Source organism: Patagioenas fasciata, chromosome 1 (assembly GCF_037038585.1).
Source record: "Patagioenas fasciata isolate bPatFas1 chromosome 1, bPatFas1.hap1, whole genome shotgun sequence".
Classification (NCBI taxonomy): Eukaryota; Metazoa; Chordata; class Aves; order Columbiformes; family Columbidae; genus Patagioenas; species Patagioenas fasciata.
The window spans coordinates 200,311,858-200,332,274 of record NC_092520.1 but is presented as its reverse complement, the minus strand read 5'-3'; the positions used below and the strand labels follow the sequence as shown (position 1 = coordinate 200,332,274).

Here is a 20,417-nt window from a genome sequence, read left to right as displayed (position 1 = left end):
ATCTACATTAAACAATGCACTCTTCTTGTCACACTTAACATGAAAGTCACGTATAGACCCAGACTATAAAGGGTGAAAATAGTTTTGTGTTGTTTTTAAAAACGAAAAGTTACCCTTGTTTGTAATTTTTTTGAAAAATCTACTAGTAGGACAAAAAGTAGAATTCAGTTGTTTTTTCTTGCCCAAAGTAACTTTTATAAGAAAAATTAGCAGAAGTACTCCTCATCTTCACTTGTATTGACCTAATGTGGATACTGGGAATATGAGTTAAAGTAATATTTATCTTAAGTTTATGAAGTCGAGTATCCTTTAGTTTCAGAAACTTTCTGAAGCAGTGTACATTAAAAAAAAAAAAAAAATCTGAGAAAGCAAGAAAGAAATGTTAGAAATTCACAAGTAATTTACGGAAATCAGTTTTATATTTTTTTTCCTACTGAGGGCATAGTGTAAAGCACATGTGTTCCAGTAGGTTGGAAAAGAAACTAGCTTGTCTTTGTGGACACTTGAATATCCAGACTACTAGGTCAGAGCCAGGCATCTTATCTGCTTTTCAGCATGCTTGCTTGCACATTGACTTGCCTTCAAGAGAAGAGCTTTCAGTGCTTGACCTTGGAATATGGCATGGCCTGGGGAATAGGGCATTTTTTTCGGTGGTGTGAGTTGCTAGTCTGACACATAACCCAGCAAACAGACTCATCTCTTAGTTTTTGTTTCTCCCTTTTTGATGTGATCTTGACCCTTTCTGTTTACCTTCTCTAAAATTTTTCTTCAAAGGCAGTGGAGGTTGAAGGAACACACTAGACAGGACAAGTACCACCTCATCAGACACACAGTAAAGAGTTTCCCTCAAACAGAGAGTCTCAGCAAGACTCCAGATCTCCAACTGCATCTGTTGGTCTGCTTTTATTCTCTCTCTATACTTCCCTGTATACTTCAAATTATCTGCCTAGGTAGGTAACTGTAAAAAGACAATGTGAAAAAAGTGCGTGTTGGACTTCTTGAATGGGTTTAGAGGTAAAGGATCTTTGAGTCATGACTACTATGTTTGTTACGATTGGTGTTAGCTGTATTTCAGGTAGTGGTGTCATTATCAAATGTAATTTTGCTAGACAATCCAAACTGGGACCACAGTAGGTTATTATTATTATTATTATTATTTTTAAAAGCCCTTTGGTGGAAGACTATTATTTTATGCCTAGAGTTATTTCATTGCCTGATGACTAATCAGCTCATTGGAGAGTTTTGTTATCAAGAGCCATGGAAAGTTGGCCCCTGGTAGGAATCTCACAGATAGTTACCGAAGGAAGTCAGGACTATGTTCTCAAGCTTTGCTAGCCAGGAGCAGAGCGGAAGGGGAGTGAAAGCGACTGTGATGCTGAAGTTTACTTACAACAGATGCAACTTCTCAAATGCTGCCCAAACTATTGAGCAAAATGGAATAGCACTGAAAAATCAAGTACTCACCATTACTGGATGTTTCTGAATGTGATCCCAGTAATTCAGCCGTAGTGGGATTTACAGTTCTACATAGTCTCATTGAATGCTTTTAATGGTACTGCAGTGTAGGAAGACATCAAATTACAGTAGATAGGTCTTTATATTGCAGCTTGACCATCTCTCTGCTTGGAGGCGTAGCTCAGATGCTACCAGTAATCTCTGTTTCCTACTAAAAAAACAGAGGATGCTGAAGTGAATTTCTGTCTGTCACTGCTTTGGCCACTCCTCATCTCTCCTGTACAAGTCAGTTGGTTCAGGACAGAAAAGGCATATCTGATTAACCTGCCCGTAAGGTGTGTTCACACTGACCTCTCCATTCTCTTGAGAAACCAGTTATTTGGTCTCAAATGCCCCATAATCGAGGCACAGGCACTGGCTCAGCGAGGGGCAGTTTGAGAGTAGAGACTAGATTTATAAAGGGACTCAAGTGACAACGTTTAGTATCATTATCCACAAATTTTACCTTTAGGGCACAAAAATCTCCACATCAAGTCAGGCAACTGAGCTCTCCATTTTCTATATGTGTTCTGTGTAGTCTGGGATACAATCCTAACATGTTCTGGGGAGGTTTTAAGTTGTTACCATGGAACAGAAAAAACAGTTTGAGATGATTGCAGGCCTGGAAAAAGAACCTGAACAAAGGCATTATACCATATATGTGCTATGTTATTTGCTGTAGTTTGCATCTTGGCACTGGGACAGTAATATGCAGCAGTATGGGTCTGTGTTTGATCATAGTCATACAAGTGCTAGCGCATTTGTATGAAGACAGAGTACACGATGGAAACTGTGTTGTGATACATGTTATGTTGTGAGGTGCAACACATTCTGCATGCTTACATTTGTGAGAAGAGGGATAGCTGGCGATGGGGTATCATGTTCCAAAATATTAGCCATTCAAGTGAGAATTTCAGGATCAGGATCATTATGGAGTTGAGGTCCATGTTGTGTTTGCCCTTTGTTTTCTCCTGTGTTCTCCATATTGACAAAGAATCACACAATAATTTGGTTTATTGCAAGTCACCATAGCTCATTGTTGATGGATTTTTGCCATTAGCTGCAGTCCTTCAGTTGGTCTGGCAGGTTTCATGATGCCTTCAGTAGCACCTGCATTGCCGGTGCCATGTCGACAGGCCAACATGCAGCTAATTGAACATTAAGCTTGTGGAGACTTGTGGAGTCACTTAACAACATAGAATTATTTGGTTTGGAAGGGACCTTCAATGGTCATCTAGTCCAACCTCCCTGCATGAAGCAGGGGCATCTTCAACTAGATTGGGTTGCTCAGAGCCTCATCCAACCTGACCTTCAGTGTTTCCAGTGATGGGACATCTACCACCTCTCTGGGCAACCTGTTCTAGTATTTCACCACTCATTTAGTTTTAAACCACTACCCCTCATCCTATCGCAACAGGCCCTGCTAAAAAGTCTGTTCCCATCTATTACAGAAGCCTCCTCTTAAGTACCGAAAGGCCACAGTGAGGTCTCCCTGGAACCTTCTCTTCCCAGGCTGACCAACCCCAACTCTCTCAGCCTGTCCTCCCAGCAGAGCTGTTCCAGCCCTCTGATCATTTTTGTGGCCCTACTCTGGATTCATTGCAACAGCTCCATTTCCCTCTTATGTTGGGGTCCCAGAGCTGGACACAGCACTGCAGGTGGGGTCTCACCAGAGCGGAGCAGAGGGGCACAATCACCTCTCTAACCTGCTGTTCACATTTACAGCAGCCCAGGACACTGTTTGCCATCTGGGCTGCAAACGCATGTTGCCAGATCACATCCAACCTTTCATCCACCAGTACCTTGCAGGACCTAGCACTTAGATATCGCTGTCACCAGGCATTCTTTTGTGGCCTTTTCTACTCCTTTTTTTTTTTTTTATGAAGCCATTCATAATGGTCAACCTGAATCATGCCTGAGGGCTCTCTAGTTAGTGCATCATCAGTAGTCTTCTGGATGTGGATAGTGGTTTTGACCATCTGCAAGTGGGGGAGAGGCTTGTATTATTAAGGGTGAATTTGTATCCCACCTTCTCCCTGGAGTAATGTTTGCATGCTGTCCTGCATGTTTGCAAGAGTAAATGAGAGCAGATATTGCAAGAGAACCCAAGGCCTGTGGTGAATGCAGCCACCAGCACCAGCTGTGCTTCATTCACTTGTCTCCGAGAACTGGAAAGGCCAAATCATGAAGGGTGTTTTGGCTAACAGCTTCACCATAATCCCTGACAGCTGCTTGTGGCAGTTTAGCTTTGCATGTATGTGGGAAATGAACAGTATTTTTTTTTTTCCTCTCTGCTTTTATCTTTTCTTCCTTTTGCTCAGCCTCTCAAATCTCAACACTGGGAGCCCAGGCTTTTATGTTACTGCTTTTATCCGGGCCTGGAGCCTAAGAGTACAAGCATTTACTAGAAACAGAGAAACAAAACCCCAAAATATCCCAAACTCATTCTGAGAAACTGCACTCTGGCCTGTGGGACCTGAGCTTGGGGAAGGTGTCAACCACCACACTGAGTGACTCCAGTGCATGTGTTCTGAGCCGGTGGGAGGACGCTGGAACTTTCACATTTTGTTGTTGTTTCACTAGCTGGTTTTGTTGGCTGCCAGACAAGGGGCAGTTTGTCTGGTGATGGGAAGCATGTTACTGGTAGGCTGTTAAACCAGTGAGACATCTGAGCAGGAACCAGGCGCCGTGTTCTGCCTGAGGACCGCGGCAGGTTTCGTCAGTCAGCATGCGGGAGTCGGGACGCACCATCCTGCCAGCTGTATCAGCCGATTTCTGTGGAGCTGGTGTTTATGTGGTAGGAGTCAGGACAGAATAATGCTCAAGTGCTTTTCTTTTTGGTCATGACTTTCCGATTTAGATACTTACATACAGAGAATTTTTTTGTTCCTGATGCAGTCTCAATGCCATTCTTCTAATTATAATCAAGCAGTTGGGGTTTGGGCTTTTCTTTTACTTTCAGAGTCACTATGCTCTCTGAAGTACATCTCTCAGCCTTTCTTTAAAACCAAGTGGGAAAACGTGCTTGGCCTCATGATCTGAAAGCTAACAAAATTGTTATTTTAGTTCTGACCAGCTGGGAATGAGTTATCCTGAATGCAAGAGAAACTCCTGTTAAGTACGTAATATCCTTAAAATATGCAAACTTTAAAATACGCGTCAAGTCCAAAATCTTAAATTTCACCAGGAAATGAATAAACAGGCAATGCAGATTGCAGATCGTACATATTCATGTATTTCTTCATCAAGGTAGCACACGTTTCTGCCAAGATTGTCCTAGGAAGCAGGGGCTTTGTATAAAATCTCAACTTCAGGAAGTTTTAATGGTGCTTTGCCCATGTAGGATTTGTTATAATAGCGTAATGGCAAAGTGACAAAAACATGAATAGTAGCAGGAAACCCTGAGTCTCAAAAGGTTTGAGGCTTTGGATTAAACATGGGTAGTATTGAATGTGTATGGGAGAAAGCAGTTATGTTCACAGTTGTTAAACCGTATAAAATAGATGAGATAATTATAAACTCCACACAAAGATCTGTTCCCTCAGACAAGAATACTGACAGCCATGACGTCTCCTCCAACCCACTACCACCAGCAAGATTGCGACCTTATTCCTTTGGAATAAATATAACTTGCAGGTGCTGTCAAGAGACAAAAAACATAGGCCAAGATTTTGTAAGAAGAGAACAGAGCCTAAAGCGCAGTTGTGTAATAGTTAACAGAAGCTGTTGGCTCGCAGGAATTCAGGAGGGCAGGTCACTCCTGTAAAATCTTGGGTGGCCTAGTTTGCAGTCTGACAGAAATATTGATCAAGGACAGGTGCAAATTATTCTTCATTTTATGAGATGGTGATCCTGGAGCCTGATGACATACAAAATATCAGTTGGATAGTTTTACAGATAAGCAGCACCACCCAACTGATTTGGGCATTGCTGGTAGAGCTTTGGCAGAATTACCATTTTTTTTCCTCCCATTCTGAATGGGAACATGCATACATCAGTAAATATGCTCAGGCAGCAAAATTAGAAAGCAGAAAAGAACATGAAATTGGATCTGGACGCCTACGCAGCAGTGTTAGAAAGCAAATAACCATAATATTCTTAAAATAGCCTTTGAAATTTCAAGTGGAAAGAAGCCATTTACAGATGGTAAGAAGATAAAAGCATTACTGGCATTTTGTATCAGATGGGGTTTAGTGGCAATTGTAAACTATGCTATGGCTATAGCACAATATTCTTTGGAGATGGTAATAAATTGCTTAGCAAAGAGACATGTTACGGCAAATGGTGTTGGGGCATAATGATCACATTAAAAAAAATAACAAAACAAAACAAAAACAGACGAACAAAAAACCACCACTACAACACAACCCCCCAAACCCAACAACAACCCAAAAATGAACAAACCAACCAACCAAAAACCTAAAAATCCCCAACCCACTCTGCTAGGCAGAAATAGGCAGTTTGGTAAATTGTACAAGGAAAATGGGATCTATAGGTGGTGCCCAAGCTAAAGCACCACTCCAGGTCTTGGGGTTTGGCTCTGTGGGAAGGCTGTGGTCTTCATAGCCCAGCGTGTGTCCTGCAAAGACTGCATATATTAGATAGAAAAATTAAATACAGCAGCATCTTCGTTTAATACTTCTATGTTCTAACATGCAACATCAATCTGAAAGAAGTGCTATGTTTAAAAATTAAAAAAAAGGCCAAATCTCAAACAAGCTGCTTGGGTGGCAAAAGTAAATATGCTCTCCAAGAGCAGCATTTCATTCCCATTAATGGGCTGTGACAGCCTCTTTGACTGCATTGGGTCATTGGTCTGATACATCAGACAGACACTTCATCTTTTTATTTTCAGTGTTAGTAGTGACGTGCAGCATCAATTATTCATAAAAGCTGAAATCTCTTAGCTGATAAAGTGGGGAAGATTTCTTTGCCTCTCTTTCGAGGTTGATGTTATGACAGGTTAAACAACCAGCCAACTTGCAGCATAGCGACTGGCTGTACATACATGTCAAAACACGACCATGAAAGCCTGCTGCTCCTTAGTAGCATTTTGAAAACAAATATTTTTAACATCAACACTAATTATAACCTGCAAATAATGTAAAAATCCTGAAGTAATATTTTAGATTTTCTATTTATTAAATGTTTTCAGGGACTCCATTTATAACATTGCTGTTTTCCTGATACCATAGTGATGGGTTTAAATAGATACATGGCATTTTCATCTTTCACAAAGCAAAACCCACAGTATGTATCCACATATTTAATTGACATTCTTGGGCAGTGACATCTTAATAATCAATCAATTAATTAATTGCCAAAAAATTTACTGAGCTTTTTTTTGATGGAAGTTATCAAGTCAAGCTTTTGGGTTTTGAAGAAATAATTTGTGGCCTGTTACTGTGTATTCATCAGAGAGAGGTGAGGTAGGAGAGTTTGCTGTTCGGTTTTGGTTTGAAGCAGCAATTCATGTGCATCACCCAGGAAGCACATATTAGTATGTGGGGTGAAATATGTAAAGTAGAGCAGCTTTCTTCTGTGCTGTTTTTGGCAACCTTTCTTTAAAGGAACGTTTATGCATTTGTAAGAATAAAATAAATTACTGTGATTCTTCATCTCAGCTTCCTTTAAGATTATTGTAGGAGACCATAGAATCCTGTGCAGCCTTTCAAAGTGTGTGGCTTTGGGTTTGGAAAGGGGCAGTCCTAGTGTACTAGCACATAATTCTGGAAATTTGAGCTCCAGAGCTAAATTGCGAGGAGCACAAGGCAATTATGTGATGTAGTTTTCAAATTATTGTGACTACAAGGCTTTCCCAACTTTCTTCAGGAATTATTCTACAGTGAAATGGAACTCATTTTCCAGACTGAGAAATGAAAAGAAGTAATCTGTAGAGCCAATAAAAATCTCAAAATTTGGGTTTGACTAACTGCATTTTAGGACTGCAGCCTCTTGTAAATTTAGTTTAGTTTGCACGTTATAAAAATTGGAATAATGGGATATTCTGGTTTCTGTATATTTTTTTTTCTCTTACAGGTGTGTTAGTGTCTTCAGAGACAGAAATAATCATGTATATATTTGTTGTGATACAGATGGCTTTAAAATCTGTAGGTGTGATTTCTAATAAAAAAAAAATCTTAGGGCATTCTATCTTCTGTAGCTATTTTCTCTTGCCAACATCTATTTTACCTGCAACAGGAAAATTATTCTCTCTCAGTTTTTCTGCCAGTACCACTTAGATAATACCACTGTAGCATTGTTTCCTCATCTTGGGCTCCTCAGTCTCTATGCACAGGACTCCCTGAAAGCACGCGTTTACTTCTGGTCTCCCTGCCCGCATTCTACGTGTGTATATGAATACATGTACGTGTATGCATTCTGCCTCCTCGGGTGCATGGCAGCTGTGACTCCTCGGTGAGCACGCTCTTCCGAAGAGCACGTACTTGCAATGCCTTTCAGCAACACACCCCTCCTTGGATGGAGCCAGATCCCTCTGCCTGCAGATCTTACCCTTTGAGGAGCTGGGGGGTTTTCCTTCCCAAGGGAAATCAGTGTTTCGGAGTGGACTTCAGAACCTTCTGAAATGTTAAGGTTTGTTTACTGGGAAATTTGGCAGCAGTGTTGCTAACCTTTCAGGTTCTTTGGCCAGGTGTTAGAGTGTGTAACTGCATGGCCATGATCTACCCTTTCTCCTTGTGTAAAGGCCCATGTTGTGTGCTGTTCCTGAATTTTGTTTTTAATAAAAAAAATCATCTTTTGAGACAGACTTACTTGGTGAGGGGAATAATAAAATATATCTTATGTATTTCATCATTAAAATATTACTGTTGCTGTTAAATTTCTAGAAATTGAAACACACCTATGTAGAAAGCTATGCTCTATCTAACTACTGTATTGCAAGGGCTGTTTGTCTTATGAATAACAGTTGTGTGTTCCCTGGACTCATCCCCTCTCCTCATTCCTCACAATCGTTATGGCCTTTCACAGAGAAATGGTGAGAACCATTCTCCATGGACCTGACAACTCCCTTTGTCAGAGACACTTCTTGAAACTGTCAGTGCACATACCAACCGGCATCTGATAACTAGAAGGAAGAATAGCTCTTCAGAGTGAAGTGAACCATTTCTACAGTTATTCCAACTGTAACAGATTTCTTAAGAAATGTCGAGATGTATATTGCACAGTTTTATTTACGTAGTTTATGTAATTTCATTTTACTTTTTAACAGCTTGATTTTATCATCTTACTAAATCTGTATTCTAGTACTATTTAGTATTTAGAGATTCTAAGCAAGGAAAGACCATGTACCTTGACCTCAGGTATGCTACCAACCCTAAATACAATCAGCTATTAATTCTCCACTGGTAAGTTATCTGCTGTGGATAGTCTGTCCCATTGTGGTTGTGGATTACTGTTGTGGTTTAACCCGAGCTAGCAATCAAAACTGTGGTAGCTGCTCACCTCACTCTGCCTGCTCCCCACCCCCCTTCAAATAAGGGTGAGAATTGAAAGGGCAGGGAGAGACTCATGAATTGAGATAAATGCAGTTTAATAAAATAAAAAAACCAATGCTAATATACTACTACTATTAATATATATAAAATGGAAAACAGAATATAAAAGATACACAATTCAATTCCTCTTGAACTTCCTCAGCCAGTCCCAGGAAGAGAACACCCTGGTCCCAAACAACTTACCCTAGAGGGAGAGAAAAATAAAAAGTCAGAAAGGCCCAGAGGCCACTGCAAATCAGCAGAATGCAAAAGGCCAAACTAAAAGGATGAAACTCAGCCTAAATGGAGCAGAACTGGAATGTGTCTCTCTAGCCAGAAAACCCAACTCTCATTAAATATGAAGCAGTATGCTAATGGCATGGAATATTCTCATTGATCAGTCTGGATGACACCACCTGTGGGCAGAGAGCTCAGAAAGACCTTGGCTTCCACACAACAGCTAAGATAACAGTAAGCTTTTGCATCCTCTTTGTTCCAACTCAAAAAAAGCTGGAGAGTTACTTGGAGAAAAACATTAATTCTGCCCTGGGGTGTTATCTTGTTCTCAAACTAAATCCAAACAACAACTGTGCTAGCTATGAAAAACAGAAGTTTCTAACTGCATGAAAAAAATTAACTCACTTTCAGTCAAACCAGGCTGATTAGCTGTGCTGCTGCTACCTGTGCTGGTTGTGCTGCCCAAGCCCAGCTGAAGTTCCTGGACAGCCAGCTCCAGTGCTGACCCTGGGCAGGGGCAGCTCAGGTGCTCATGATGTGCCTGCAAACCTCAGCACGCAAAGGCAGCTGGCTGGAGTTCATTTTGGGAAGGCTGTTTCATTAACCTGGGCTCAGCCCCAGCGGCGCTGGAAGAGGAAGATGTGCCCTGCTGAGACTGGCTGTGGGTGGCTACTGGGGCTGAGAGCACACAAGGTGGTGACAGTGGTCCTGCCTTACTTGAAATTCTGTGAGGTTTCATTACTGTGAAGGTACGTTAACGTAATTGTATTATTTTTTGTCTGTTTCAAGCTGGGAATGCTCAGAAATAATCGTTCTGCCTGGAATAATCCTGAACCAAAATGAAAGTTTCCAGCAACAGAGGGAAATCGGAGAGGCTCCAAATTATTACTATTAGTGTTATCCATGATGTCCCAGTCTGTCATTGTCCTGGGTAACAGGGAGTTAACTGTCTTTCATCCATTTGGGACATAAAAACCCCGTAAGTGTGACTAAAGCATGTATTTTAGAAAGGTGTTCATTTAGATTTGATTTTTCTCTTGTTCTGATTAGTTCACTCTAATTAATAATCCATTTATGAAGGAAGACAGGCTAATGTGAATTTGCGTAGTATAGGAATGTGATTACGATAGGCATAATTCAAAGTATATCTGAAAGTTACTGGACCTCTGAGAAATGAGTGAGCTTGGAACTGAAGAGGTGGAGCCTGTAGTGTCCATGTTGCTCATCAGTTGAAACTTGGCCTGGGATTTTGAAATATGTCATGAAAAAGCATGTATAAACCAGGAATGACTCTTCTGAAATCACTGGAGTTAGGCTATATAAAATCCTGTGGTGTGTGAAGAGCAGGTTCTCAGTTGCTTTTTGAAATTTGGGCCATTTGGGCCTCAGTGAGGTCCTTGAGAGTTTTAACACTGTTTTGTCCTTATTAGAAGACTTTTGTTTCATAGACTCACTTGGGGCGTTTGAGTCTTTCACCGAAGGATGATACACTATGGTGCAGATATTTCTGTTTGTATATACCTGTTAGGATATAATAGTGATGTTCCTACTCTGTAAATAGAGCTGTTGTTTGGGAGCTATGGGCTGCCAAATTTGAGGGCTTTAGAGGTTTAACAACTGAATTTAATTTTTTGTTTGTTTGCTTTTTTTAAGGAGGTTTAGTCCTTTGTCTTATGAAGAAATTACAGTGGCTAATTGGAAGTGGAGCTTGTGGAAAGTGTTCTAATTTTTACTAATACTGAAGATTAATCACTAATCTCCTGCCAGCCCTTGTCACTCAGAGAAGGCATTTTGCCTTTGTGTGTTTTGCTCTGAAAGAGCATCGCCTTGAGTTGCCGTGAACATGGCCTGAGCAGCTTCCCGATGGCCTCCAGCTGCGGGGAGTCGGGTGTGCCCACCCAGCCTTGGGCACACACAGGGTCCCGTGTGCTCTGCAACACCGCCCAGGGTTGTGTGTGTGTCTGCTTTGCAGACCTGCAGAAGGCACCAGTGTGCAGGTCTGGTTGTCAGAGGGAGTTTGTCCTTAGCAGCCCCTGATAAGCAGAACCTCTTCTTAAATCCCAGGCTGACAGTCCCTGACTTCTTAGGAAGGCTGCACGTCTTACATCTGCGATGTTTTAGCTTCTTATTCCAGGTGACATTAATGGCACAAGAATCTCTGTTTCTGAATCAAACTTGACTTTGAGCACTTACATTGAGAGTCTGCAAAAAAGGACAGCTCAAGTTAACTGTGTAGAGCAGGGGTGTCAAACTCATTTTCAGCGGGGGCCACATCAGCCTCGTGGTCACCTTTAAAGGGGCTGAATGCAATTTTAGGACTGTATGAATGTAGGAGTAGTTACATTGATACACTCCTAAAATTACATTTGACTCTTTGAAGGTGACCGCGAGGCTGATGTGACCCCCTGTGAAAACAAATTTGACACCCCTGGGATAGAGGATGCCTAGGGAGGATTCCTCCTTTGGCATTACCTTCTTAGTCTTGGTGCTCTGCAGACAACCCCATAGACCCCAATTTCTTCCTCTTCTTAAAAAAATATGCTGCTTTTATGGTCTGTTTCACAGGGCTGTTGTGATGACTGCTTAGTGCTCATAAAGAACAGATGAGAGGTAAAGTATAGTGGAGCAAGAAGCAATGGACAGTTGTCAAGTGATGGTAAAATTTTTAGTGCATGCTTCTTGTAGTTTGATGTTGTTTTTACAGCCTATATTCTTGGTGAATAGATGTGTGAGAACACTCTAGGCTCTTTTGATCATTTATCAATTATTTCTGTTTATTTACTTGATTTGTATTGCCAAAATATTTTAAAAACTGTACAATTGTACAGTCATCTGAGCAAGAATATGCAAACATGAATTTCACTTACCAGCAGGTAACATCCTAGATGATGAAATTCTCTCTTATATAGCACTAACAGCAGAACAACTATAATATGTCAGATAAGGATCAATAGCTTGCTCACTCTCAAATGGTAATTTAATCAAAACTTCATCAGGATACAGACCCCTGCCATGTCTCTTTTTCTCTCCTTTTATTCATTTTCCTCCATGTAAGGCTGTAATAGGTTTTGGTTGAGACAAGCTGGAATATGAAGAGTCATGTTTAATATTGAAGTGACACCATGCACTTAAACAAGATCCTCTGTGCACAGCAGTACATTGCTCAGTTGTGGTGCAGCGTTCTTTCTCTTACTGTAAAAAAAGACCAAGTGTCACTGGACATGTTCTGAATTTATCTGCATGCCAGTTTACCCTTTATTGGGAAAAATCCCTGGATTTTGCAATGTCAAGGTTTTGCAATCCATGTTTTTTGTTCCTTTTACATTTTGCACCAAGTCCGTGGTGGGGCAGCTATAGCTGTAAGTTACTCTAAGCAGTTTCTTTCTAGCAAGTTGTTTTATTGAATCGTTCTGAGCAGCTGACCCTCAGCACAATGTCACTCTAACCTTAAAGTATATTTTTGTGTAGAGTTTACCTTAATAGCCATGGAGGTCTTGCATCAAGCCCATTCTTTTGCTGAGTTTCCCCTCGTTGGAATATGGTGGTGCTGTGAACTGGCGCATGTCAGTAGTATTGCAAGTGGGGTGTTGGGGGTTTTTATGGTTCCAGAAAAATGCTTCTTAGACTCTTTTGCCCACCTTACTATGCTTAGCCTGCCAGCTATCCTAGCAACCTCGTTGACCGTGCATCTACTTTGTCGTGAATATACCAGCTAAATTTCTGTAGGGCTGATGATTCTCTGTGACCTATCACTTCCTTCTTTCTGGGCCAAAAAAAAAGTATATTGCCATTTTCTACAAGAGAAATAGAGAGTATTTCAGCTTGCTCCATGACAAAGAACTGTGGGTTCTGCTTCTAAATCTCCCAGTAACACATTTGGATGACCTTCACAAAATCCCTGTCTGGGCAGAAAGGCTTTGCCTGGTTGCTGCTCAAACACTGATTATTCACAAGAGCTCAAAAATAGGTGCTTATCAAGGTTTTGACATTCTAGCTATTTTTTTCCTTTTTTTCTTTTTCCCCTAACAGTGAATAATTTGTAAAATAGATTGTAAAATAAACTAAGCTTACTGCAACCAAAGAAACAAAGGAATTTAGAAATACGTAACCAGAGAAGGACTTGTCTCTTCAACAGTGCCAGTAACTTGTTTCAAAGAGATGCAGTCTCAAAATTATGTTAATTTAGTGTTATATGTTCTTTTTTAATGTATTTTTTTGTGTTGGTAAAATGTGCTGTGGTAGCTATCTAGAGGAGTTAGATCTTCCTATCTACAGATGATGTACAGAACTGACAGGCAAAGCCAAATACTCTCCCTGAGTTTGGGGAAGGCTTTTGACTGGGAGCAGAGCAATATTTTGTGTTTTCTTATTAGAAATGTGTCAGATTCCAAGTATTTTTTAATATGAGCACGTCTGCTGAGAGCTGCTGCTGGTTTACACACTGGAGGTAACAGCTCAGCCATCTGATGGTGACAGTCACGACTAGTGTCCTGAAATGAATTTGGCCTGTAACCCTAGTGACGAAATGAACAGTTTTGAGGAACAAAACAGCCCCCTGTATTACAAAACAGTAGTTGCATAAAATGTGGTGTCAGCTCTAATAAAAATATGTCTATATTTATTGTCTTTTTATTTAAAAAAAATGTTGTGGGGAATCAGAATTCAGGTTTAAGAATAACTTTGCTGGTTATGTTACTCTCTGGTTTATTTATATATATCTCTGGGGTTTGTGACAGCTTGTCCACCAGAGATTTCCTTGCTCGTGACTCGCACTCTGAACCACCGCAGTCGGGTTTCCCTGTGTGGTTCTTACCCCTTGGCCCTGTCACTACTGTATGTGCTCACGCAAACTGTCTGTGACTGTGCTTCAGAAATTGTAGCTTTGCTCTGTTTTCTTTTTTCCTCCCCAAAGGAATAAAAAGTCAGTTTGCCTCTCAAGATGTTACTGTCTCTCCTGTTTTCTCAGCATTTTTTTTTCTCTTTGTCTTGGCTTAGATGTTTAAGAAATGATGCAGAACTCCCATGTAAAAGTGGAATAAAATTAAAAAGTCCAATATTTTTCATTTTTCAGTTCCATGTAAACATAAAGAGTGATTTTTCTTTTTTTTTTTTAAGATTGAATGTTAATAAGCACTGTGAGTACATACATTTTTAATGTAGCTGCTGCCCACGTTTGAAATTAGGTCATTCAGATTTTCTTCTTGTTTATTCCAGCAGTTAATGTATCACGTGAAAGAAGAGTTCAAGACCAGTGTTTTATACTAATTAGGAGCAGACTGAAGGTTGTATTTGGAAGGCAAAACATTAAAAAGTTTATTTCTTTGTTTTATATCTAGTAGCTCTTGAAGAAGCTGGTAAGCCTGAAAATTAATTAGAGGCAAAACCGTGTGCTTTAAGATGTATTTTGCAATCTCTCCCAGTTGGAAGCAAGACAGGATTCCAAATGTTTGCAGCATGGGTTGGAGATGTGCCAGGAGGGCACTATAAACCAGTCATTTGCACTGTAAAACTGGGGTCTGGGCGGGGGCTGACATTGTTATTGACTTACCCAAGGAGGTTTAAAGGTTAGTCAAAGCAAAAGTTGATCTTTCAGATGGGATTGCAAATTAGTCTTTTTCTCTGTAGGAGTATCTTTGGTGCTAGATTTCTAATAGGTATATTTTGTAAAAGTAAATGATTTTTTTTTTTTTTTACATTTTTTTTTAATTCATGCTTGCGTCAGTGTTTACAAGATTCCAGTTTCTGTGCTCTTGATAAATAATGGAAATGCAGATCTAAATGTTTCACACGCAGTCACGAACAGCAATAAGTAACAGTAACTCTTAAGAACCCGAAAATGGCCTTGAAAGCTACTTGTTACTATCTGCTTAAAAGTTTAAATGTGTATGAAGTTAACATGGGTTTCTATAAAGATACAAAAATAATGGTTAACAGATTTTTGTAGCTGTCGCACTTTGAAGTATAACATTGTTATGTTTAAAGTGTTAGACTGTTACAGAAAGAATCTAATTGAAATGTCGTGTTTTCTTTCAGCTCCAGTGATAAACCGGTTCACCAGACGTGCATCAGGTAAGTTGGATGGAGTTGCATGCTTCATTGTTCTACATAAGAGTTGAAACGTAATGCTGACGGTGATTGTTGTGTAAAACATGATGTGACATTAGTCAGGTTTCTTCAGAGATGACTGACTTAGGTTAACCCCACATCTGTCATCTGGTGTACTGGAAAATGTAGCCAAGGTTTCAGGTCATGGAACTTGCATTAAGCTGCCTTGTTGCTGTGGAATTTATGAAAAACAAAAGCTTTGCTTTTTTCCTTTAAAGACAGTAATTTTAGCCCTAACAGAACTGAACTTTGAAAGCAAGAACTGAATGTGATCTTAACCAGGGTGGTCTTGCTTACTTCATAGACAACCTGGAACAGCAATTTGGTGATCATGTATGCATGAGAAAAGGTACAACTGTGCTAGAAATTTCCCCGTGTTTTTCAGACTGGAGTGAGTTTGTGTTCAGGCGCGTTGTTGCGTGGTGCTGAGCGTGCAGGTCAGGGCCCAGGCTCAGCTTTGCCGTGGTGGCTGTGTCTGGTGCTGGGTCTGCGCCTTCCCAGCTCAGGGCCAATCTGTGTGATCCTCAAGTTAACTTGGTTCCTGCCAGCTCAGAGGACTCTACCCTGTTCCATTAAATGTAACAGATCCCTCCAAATTACATAGCATTAAAAATTAATATTCCTGGCCTCTCCTTGTTGTTCTGCTGTATTGTAGCCTTTAGGCTTAGGTTTTGAGGGCTTTTTCTCCTGAATCATGAGGCCCAAAGCCTAAGTTTTATTTGTGTGGAATACTATGTATCTGAAAGTGGGGTGTGAAAGCCACCAGTAAATGTAATGAGACTCATGACTGACTCAGAAGAGTCAGCAGAGCAGGAGGTGTGAGCTGTTCCCAGTCATCTCAGTATGCTAAGTTTAAAATCTAACTATAAAATGCTTTCTGTTTGCAACTGCAGATCACTTTTAATAAATGTAATAAAGTTTGCCTTCCATCATTCAGTAAGTCTATCCAGACTTCTAACAATCTCAGTCAGATAGTTCCTTGTCAGTTTGAAAATATTAGTGAAGATCCTCAGGATTACTAAGGGGCTGTATAGAAAAATGAAGGTTTGCATTTGGAGGATTGGCGCATAGCGTATGTAGCACAAAGCAAGAAAGTGTAGTGAATTCCAAATGTTCTCATGCTTTTAGTATTGATAATACTTTGTGAGGTACTGTAGCATGAAATGAAAGGAATGATTTGTTAAGTAGCATTCAGGAACAGTGAGCAGGGCTTTATGCAAATTCATTGCGTGTTTTAAGGAAGGTTTTACTGTGACTGATTGATAGCTGACTTTAATGAATGCGGTCCTTATAACAGACGTGAGAAAGACTTTTGCATTTCAGTAGGAGAGTCTGATTGTTTGAAAAGCTAATACTTGCTCAGGAAAAAGAAAACCAGTTATTTTTAATGTTCCTTTAAAAGGAAACTGAAACATGTTAGAAGCCTGAAATTTTTGCACAATTATTGGGGAAATAATTTCTATGGGCATTTAATGTTTGTGTTTTGGTCTTGTGGAGAGATAAAATGGAGTTATATCATTCAGAATAAGGAGTCAAGTTTTATGGTATGGTCCATATGTAAATCATGGTTTACTATATGTACTTTCTAATAAAGTTTCTGGCAGCTTTAATAGTAAAAATAATCATTTTCAAACAAAGCCAGTGAAAGGTGATAGTTCTTACTTTTCTCTTAAATATTAAATGGCTACTGAAGAGGTACAGTACATTTAAGAAACTTGATTGATAAAGTATAAAATTAAGAGTATGAAACAGACTATGCTGATAACACAAATCTTTTATGTTTGCAGTCCTAACCACATTTTTAGATATTTTTAAAAAATTGAATAATTGTTTGGATACATTAAGATAGTCAAGATACCTTGCAAGTGGAAAAGCCAGATAGTAGCTGGGTTTTTTGTATGCTTGGCAGCTTAATAGCATTCTGTAATTGAAGCTGATTTTCCTGTTTAGGAAATTAGAAGCCAAATGAAACACAGTTTGTTTTGTTTTGCTTTTTCTCAAATATGGATTTCTCTTAATTTTAGGCTGTTTAGCTAAGAGCTATTTTAAAGTCTGAGATGTGCAAGATTGTTGAGTCCTGAATGGTTTCGAAGATTTATGTCTGATGAACATTACTCTGAGTCGATGAGGAGAGTTTGGAGAGTCAGCCACAGCTCATGGTTTCACGTTGCACCTGCCCAGAGGGTGATTTTAGGGTCCCTGCCTTTGTCACACCGCTGCCCAGAGGTTATCTCTGCATCCCTTGCAGAGACCCAAGAGTTGTGCTACCTGAAGGTGCATTGATTTGAAGAAAATAGAAATACAGGAGGACTTGGTGTGTTGATTTCCGTTGATTCTGCAACTGACCTGTGCTGTGGCTCCCCAACAACCACTTAAAGAGGGGTGGTAGTGAAAGGAGGGTAGTAGTGACTGCCTTTAGCCAGTGGTGGGATGGAGAAGGAGCTGAACTGCTGACACCAGCTGTGGTGAAATATCAAGTGAATATCTGCAGCAAAGGCTCCTAGACTGTTCTGCTAAAAGCTGCTGTATGAGCTCTTGCAATGATAAGCAGGGAGAAGCCAGGAGATGACACACATTTCTTCACAAAGAACAATAATTCTCTACAGCGGATGTCTTGATTTTGATGTTTCTGTTATTCTTTGGATAATACCTAGTGTTTTACTTGGTGGCATAAGATATAGTTATTTTTCCTAACTGAGCTAGAAATTAAGCCGCCAGAGTTTAATTGCTGAAGCACCTGCTGAAAACAATATAGTAAGGCATTTATTATTTAACAGCTGTTCCTGTTAACATGCTGTGAATGTATTAATATGCTGTCATTGGTATGTAGAGGATAAAGGCATAAGTAAGCTAGGATCAATTAATCATTCTTGAATTTCAATTCTTAACATTTATTGAGCTACCTAATTTAGTATATCTTCTATGTGTTTATGCAAATGTGTGTATATATGCAGTGTGGGCTCTGTATATAAAATACACATATACCATAGTGCTGATGACATAGCTACTTATGGGCTAGTTAATAATGCACTCCATTGTTCTAGGGTATGCACAAAGAATAATAGATATCATAGTCTTAAACAGAGAAGTTTAGCAAGAAGAGGAGATTAAAAATACGTTACAGAGCTAAAATGAACAATGAGCCAGCTGCAAATAGTTAATCCTTAATTTGCCTTTTAAAATCTGGTGGGACCGAGATGAAGAGAAAGGAGAAAAACTGTTGAGACAATCAAGAGGCTTGGATGGGAAGAAAGGGGGGTATGGAGGTAGAAGCAGCATGAAATAGAAGAGAAAGCTGTATATTCATGAGGTGAAAAATAAGTGGAAATTCCTGAACAAGCTGAGGTAGCCACAAGGTGCAGTTTCTGAATACAGACAGATACTTTCTTGCTATGGATGAGATTAGTTTTCATCCATCCAAGTATAAGATATCTAGGGTTGGAAAGCTAATGTGGTTCTTTGTGTCAGCAAAAGCATTGAGTTCCTGCTTTTCAGCATCTTGATGGCTAGATAAACAAGTAAATTATCTCATTAAATACTGCCAGGAGTTTAGAATAATGTAACGAAACCAGCATGGGTTTGTCATAGGATGAACTTTAAATTTATACTTGATAGATACCATTTACGCAGGCTATTTATACCCATTGACTAGTATTACATTCAAATGTGTAAAATAATCTTAATTAAGAAATAGATAACAGCCTATGAAGTTACTTAAGTTATGTATCTGCTTAAGCTTCTGAAATAGTGAAGAGCACCTGACTGAGGTTGCGCTGAGTTAGGCTTCTCGAGCTAAGAAGAGCTGGTAGATACTCTCAAGGGCATCTCTGGAGCATCTCTTACCAACAACAGAGAGAAGTTCCTCATTCCTCTCCCCTAAACAATGTCTAATTCCAAAATACGATTTTCGGCCTGTGGAAAGGAAATAAATGAAGTTTTAAATATTGTTCTCTCAACCACATGGGAAAGAGAAGCAGCTTGATTTATTTGTGAACTTAACCGCAAAACTCTTAAAAAAGTAATTTAAACAGTCAACAGTCAGAGTACATCAGTGCTGAACCTCAAGGGAGAAACTGACTTACATATATTTGGAATAAACTTACAATCAAGGAGATACTACTGTTGTGGAAAGAATAGAAGGAAGCAGAGAAGGCAAAAACTTTCAGGCGTCTTTATCATGGATGCCAGTAAGGAGCTCTCCAAAGAAAACACAAAAAAACACATTATAAATGAAATGATACTTCATTATAAACCGACCGCATCAGCCTAAGGGACAGGATCTCACATGATACTGGAGGACACCTTCGTGCCATATTTTTTTTTTTTTTTACTTTCAAACTCCTTTGTAATTTCCAGTTGTTGAAATTTGAAACGTTTTTTACCTTTACACACACTGCCGAAAACTGTCTCTTTTAGGTACATGGCCGATTAACTGTAGAGGAAAGGCTGAGAAATAAGGAATCTGGTTTTTATACCCTTTCAGAAATATGTGTTTAATTCATTTAGCAGGTACTCAAAATATTTTTGTATGGAGGTCAAATTGCTTATGTACTGCAGTAATTTCTGATAAAGATGGGGCTGTGTTTAGTGCCCTGTCTTCTTTTTAATTTTTTTTTAATTTATTTTTTCTCTCTTAATAAAAGTATGGAAGTTTCTCTAAGAATCAAAACCCATTTTGCTTAACTCTACGAATTTTAGATTTACAAAACATCAACAGCTTGAAGAGAAAGGAAGAGATGGAACATTCTCTTCACTCTTAATTGCTTTAGATGCCCAAAAGCCTTTATAATGGAATTGTTGAACTCAGATGGTAGTTAATTTGAATTGATAGAGGAGTTGTTTTAGTTCACTTCTTCTCAAGCCTTAAAATTATTTAAGTATTTTCCAGCAAGAATTTCTACAGTTTATAAATATTTTTTGTTAACCTCAGTCAGCAGAAAACTCTTAATAGGAAACCTATGACATTTTCAGTCATTTTAGAATTTTTGGAAATAAGTAAATCTTTTAGCTGAAACACACTGATTCATTTCAAAGCCTCTCAAGCTAGTTATTTTGATTAAAATACCACATACATGCAGCGAAACG

At 39.5% G+C, this 20,417-nt stretch overlaps 1 protein-coding gene across 3 annotated transcripts in view; it reads left to right on the top strand.

Annotated features, from left to right (window-relative positions):
- Positions 1 to 20,417, top strand: part of PRKAR2B (protein kinase cAMP-dependent type II regulatory subunit beta) — an 88,552-nt gene that overhangs the window by 15,392 nt on the left and 52,743 nt on the right. For 2 of the 3 annotated variants that reach the window (XM_065847400.2, XM_071803435.1), the window contains exon 2: positions 15,261 to 15,296. In XM_065847400.2, the coding sequence (XP_065703472.1) occupies positions 15,261 to 15,296 (36 nt within the window). Of the gene's footprint in view, positions 1 to 14,809; positions 14,882 to 15,260; positions 15,297 to 20,417 lie in introns of those variants that run through there. The other variant, XM_071803434.1, reaches the window with a different exon arrangement.